The 5,206-nt window shown below is 48.5% G+C and overlaps 1 protein-coding gene across 1 annotated transcript in view; it reads right to left on the minus strand.

Annotated features, from left to right (window-relative positions):
• The window catches only part of EPHX2 (epoxide hydrolase 2), a 63,304-nt gene that overhangs the window by 35,252 nt on the left and 22,846 nt on the right, over positions 1-5,206 (minus strand). Inside the window, exons 9-10 of the mRNA XM_018570303.1 lie at positions 3,051-3,085; positions 2,963-2,989 (exon numbers count right to left, since the gene is read on the minus strand). Coding sequence (XP_018425805.1) covers positions 2,963-2,989; positions 3,051-3,085 — 62 coding nt within the window. The remainder of the gene's footprint in view (positions 1-2,962; positions 2,990-3,050; positions 3,086-5,206) is intronic.

Consider the following 5,206-nt stretch of genomic DNA (forward strand, 5'->3'; position numbering starts at 1 on the left):
AAGTGCGTCAGATTCCACGGGGCTGTCCCAATAATTGACCTGAATCCCGCAGACCTGCGAGTCCAAAACATGGTGGCTGCTGAGCTTTGCTGGTTGCCATGCAAGTAAATGAGAAGCTGCTGAGCTAAGCTGACCACTGTGCAAGTCCAAGGGGAGACACCCGGGCCGAGCTGTCCAACCATTCATTTCTATGGCGGACAGCTTGGCTCGGACAAGTCAATGGGGTAGCCACAGGCACAATCTGGCCGCCATACTAGAGAATACGGTGCTGCTGAGCTAAGCTAACCACTGTGCAAGTCAAAAGGCCAGCTGCCAAACCAATCTGGCTGGGAGGCTCAATATTTTGCTATGGGGCCTCTGTGAATTTTAGTTATGCCCTCAGGTTACCCACATGGGGTGCACTTCCTACAAAAATCCCTGTTATACTTTATTGACTCCTTGTGGAGAATTGAACAACATTGTGACATTGTCACATTCTATAATCCCAAATCCCGGACCTAAATGCTCGACCTTTAATCCAGCCAAGCCGTATTATGCCATAGAGCGAGATTTTCCCCCCGGCGACCGGCGTCTCTATGGAGTATTTTTGCTGCACATTTATTAAATATTCTTCATCCGCACAGAACACAAATTACAACAAGAGCCTCAATCCCCTCAAAGAAGATTATTCTGTTCTCTGAGAACCTCTCTGCTGAATGACGACTGTCCCTGGAAAGATAATCACAGCCAATCAATACCGCTCTTGCGTAGGCCCATCGTGCGTCTATCTTACTGGTGCTGTAGTAAATGTATTTATAACACTTGGACATGAAGTGGACCTTTTTACTAAAACGTATGCAGGTCATCTGGGCGCATGTAGGTAATATCAAAGCGTCTACATCGGGGTCGCCCTGCTGCCTTTGAGCTCTATGAAAGCCTAGGCAACTTAGGTCACATGGTCTCAGCCAGGTTGCCTGGAAAATGCTATGCAAGTTGTCACTTTGTGAAAGTGGAAGCATTCCCACTATGCCTACAACCAGGGGCGTAACAAGAAATCACAGGGCCCCATAGCAAAATTTTGTATGGGGCCCCGTGAGTGATTGCTAGTTATGCCACTTCCAGAGCCCACCGGAGAGGGACCCTGCAGAGCCCACCATAGACTCTCTATAGTGGGCTCTGCAGGGTCTGAGATCTTTTACCTGTCAGTGCTGTCCGCCTCTGTGGTCCCCGGGCCCCGACTCCTCTGCTATCAACGGGCCCCGCCTCCTCTTAGGTCGCTGGCCAGTGATGTAAGAGGAGGCGGGGTTGCTCTTAGGCGGGCCCCGCCTCCTCCTAACCCCATCTCTACCATGTGACAGCATTTGGGCATGGTGATTGGCTGGTGAGGCCCCAAGCACTGTATTATGGAAGGCAGGAGGGATTGCTGCGTGTCCCCCCCATAGTCGGGTATTTCTCCGGGCTCTGGTGTCATCAGTCACAGTTGGGGAGAGTGGTCAGGTAAGTAAAGCACATCTCCAGTGATTTATAAAGCATTACCAGTCATTTATATAATAAAAAAGCAGCTATTGACCAGCACGGTCTCCTGCAGAAAGTCTACTTCACTGCTGGTCCCTTTTTGGATTGAATGGTGATCAGTGACATTTAACCCACTTCCCATGCGCCCAGGATGTCATGGACACCACCCCCGGGGGTGCATCATCATGGGAGCCTGTGATCCAAGTACAATACTGTAGAGAGCAATGCTAACTTCAGTGCTGGTGTCAAGAGAATTAAAGACCGGCCACCTCTGCTGCAACAAGGAGAGGAAGAAGACCCAAGGATGTCACCTGACCGAAAAGAAGACCGGAGGAGAAAGGGAACTGGGAGCTGTGCAGAGGAGCTGGGAGGGGTGGGGGGGAGCCAGGAGGTGTGCGGGGAAGCTGGAAACTGTGCAGGGGGAGGGCAGGAGATGTGCAGGGAAGCCGGGAACTGTGCAGGGAAGCCCGGTGGTGTGCGGGGAAGCAGAAATTGTTCAGGGGAGCTGGGAACTTGGGCACTGTCCAGAGGAGGCAGGAGGTTTGCAGTGGAGTTGAGGGCTGTAGGGGGAGGGCAGGAGATGTGCAGGGAAGCTGGGAACTGTGCAGGGAAACCTGGTGGTGTGCAGGAAAGAAAACATTGTTCAGCGGAGCAAAAAGCTGTGGGGGGAGCTGTGTGTGCAGGAGAGCTCGGGAGTGTGCAGAGGAGTCGGGGGCTGTGCGGGGGAGGCAAGTGGTGTGCAGGTAAGCAAGGAGTTGTGTAAAGGAGCTGTATGGGGGAGCAAGGTGGTCTGAAGGGGATCTGCAAGTGTGTTGCGGGGTTGGCAGACGGTGTGTGGTGAAACCACATGGGAGGCAAGATGCGGAGTCAGTGTTCATGGAACTCAGGAGAATGTGAGATAAATGGGGGGGGTCAGAAAGGGAGAAAGGAATGGAGAATCCCCCAGCGGTAAAAGGAATTATTAAGGGTCTAATTGGCCCATAGAGCGGAGGAGGCGGGGCATGACAGAGGAAGGAGGAGGAGAAATCCCTACTGAAGAAAGAACACTCCAGTGACAGAATGGAACTCTAACTTGGCCATCACATTATTAAGGATGCAGATTAAAACATTTTAAAAACTATGTTTAACATTAACATCTTAGTATACTGTATAAGATGTTAGTGATCTACTTTAAGAATGTCTCCAGACCGAGCACTTCGTCATATAAAAATGTGTACAGTCAGGTTTCTGTGTATTAACCAAACTATCCATTCCCCATCGGACACAAAACAGGCCTAAGACGACCCCCCCCCATCTTATGACAGCAATAAAGAAGGGAAATAAAACTGAAGAATAAAAAAATGAGTTTCAGGGCAGAGGTGAGCTGTGCGGAACGTGCCGGATTTATAGACATTGTAACCGAGTACGAGAAATCAATTCACATATAAAAATACACAGGACGGTAACACGGAGAGAGAGAGACTCTTACCAGCTTATCCAGAAAAATGACCAGATCCTATAAAAAACTAAAATAGGGGAGGGAGAGAGCGGGGGGAGAGAGAGAAGACTTTACGCACCTTGCAGAGTTCTTGCTGGGAATACTCTTCTATTTCTGTGAGAAAACAAGGAATAGAATATTATTGAATACCGGGGGGCAGAGTGATGGGTTCTCTGTGCTCATCCCCAACCAGAGCCTGAGAGCATCCAAAATGACTTCTAGTTATATGGCAACATGTGACCCCCCTCCACCTTCCCATAATCTAGCATTGGGTGACAAATCAAGTGCAGCCATATACTGTATCTGAGCTCCGTCCTTCCCTTCAGTCTTATATCTGACCTCCGTCCTCCCCTTCAGTCTTCTATCTGAACTACAAATTCCATCATGCCTTCACCTCTAGGAGTCATGCCTGTGGCTGTCAGAGTCTTGCAGCGCCTCATGCGCCTTGTAACTTCCCCACAGCTGGAGTGCTGAGGTTGCCTACCCCACTCTAGTCCTTCCCTCCCCAGCCAGACTGCCCCTGGCCCCGCCCCCTCATTCAGTGGATTTCAGTACTTTGAATCTGGGAGGCCCCGGTGTCACATGTGGGTGTTACCTAGGGCGGTCTGTAGGCAAATGCATCCTGCCTTGGAACATCCACTCCTCCAGACTGACAACCCACCCATCAAGTCACTTTGATATTTGCATAACTCCACCCAAGAGCCCGCCCACTGTTTGCATCGGGGCTGAGGACTCTTGATAAAAAACTGAGGCAGGTTGCTGTGATGTGTTCAGGAAGCTATTTACAGCTTCTGGCCCCTCCTCCCAGCCATGATCTCCCTGCATTGCATAGAGAAGCAGCATGTTGATAAAAGGAGGAACCAGAAAAGGCAAAAGATGAGCAGAATAAAGTATCCGCGTCCTTTTTGTATCTTCAGGTTACCATGGAGACCGACGTATGAGTAGCTGAAGGAAAGCGAGGACAAGTCAGGGTGGCCGTGGCAAGGTGATTGATTCTGAGCTTCAAGTGCTCCTCCGTCTCCTTCCCCACGGTGCAGATTATAAACTGAAGAGGACTCCGACTGAAGAGTTCAGGAAATCTTCTTTGCAAGTGATTTGTTTTTTATCGGTCTCATTTCTTGGGAATAAAATATAATAAGCGGCATTTATTATTCTAATGTTTACTGACGTGCTTTCCTATTTCTCTTTGGTAGGGAGTAGACGCGGCCCTGGCTGGAGACAATGCGGCCCTCGCTGGACACAATGCGGCCCTGGCTGGAGACAATGCGGCCCTGGCTGGAGACAATGCGGCCCTCGCTGGACACAATGCGGCCCTGGCTGGAGACAATGCGGCCCTGGCTGGAGACAATGCGAGATGCGGCCCTCACTGGACACAATGTGGCCCCTGCTCTTATTCAAGCAAAACTTTAATCTGCTTATATTTTCCTTCCATGCCATCCGCGTTACCAACATGGTGACATTATTTTTTTTTTAAATTAAAAATTGTTTTTATTTTCTTTACACACCTTTAGTCCTAATTAGTCTCTGTGCTCCTCTATGCAATGCAGGCAGATCATGCTGGTTGGAGAGGCTGGCAGGGTGCTGTACATATCTTCCTGAAAACATCACAGCACCCTGCCTCAGTATTCCCCTGAACAGCCCTGACGCAAGCAGTGGTGATGTATCACTAATCCAACACTGAAAGCTATCAGACACTTTCCTTACAGCAGGTCTAGGTTCTTTTCAGCCACTGGCACCTGAGTTCAGTGACAGATCACATGACTGCTGTCAAAAGGCCGGACCTATGATTGGCTGGCTCTGTTACAATGTTACTTTGTATCTCTCTATCTCTCCCTCTGATCAATGTCTATAAACAATGTTACTTTGTATCTCCTCTATCTCCCTCTGATCAATGTATATAAACAATGTTACTTTGTATCTCTCTATCTCCCCTCTGATCAATGTTTATATACAATGTTACTTTGTATCTCTCTATCTCCCCCTCTGATCAATGTTTATAGACAATGTTACTTTGTATCTCTCTATCTCCCTCTGATCAATGTTTATAAACAATGTTACTTTGTATCTCTCTATCTCCCTCTGATCAATGTTTATAGACAATGTTACTTTGTATCTCTCTATCTCCCCTCTGATCAATGTCTATAAACAATGTTACTTTGTATCTCTCTATCTCCCTCTGATCAATGTCTATAAACAATGTTACTTTGTATCTCTCTATCTCCCTCTGATCAATGT

The sequence above is a fragment of the Nanorana parkeri genome, unplaced genomic scaffold, assembly GCF_000935625.1.
Source record: "Nanorana parkeri isolate BGI_ZX_2015 unplaced genomic scaffold, ASM93562v1 scaffold1500, whole genome shotgun sequence".
Taxonomy (NCBI): domain Eukaryota; kingdom Metazoa; phylum Chordata; class Amphibia; order Anura; family Dicroglossidae; genus Nanorana; species Nanorana parkeri.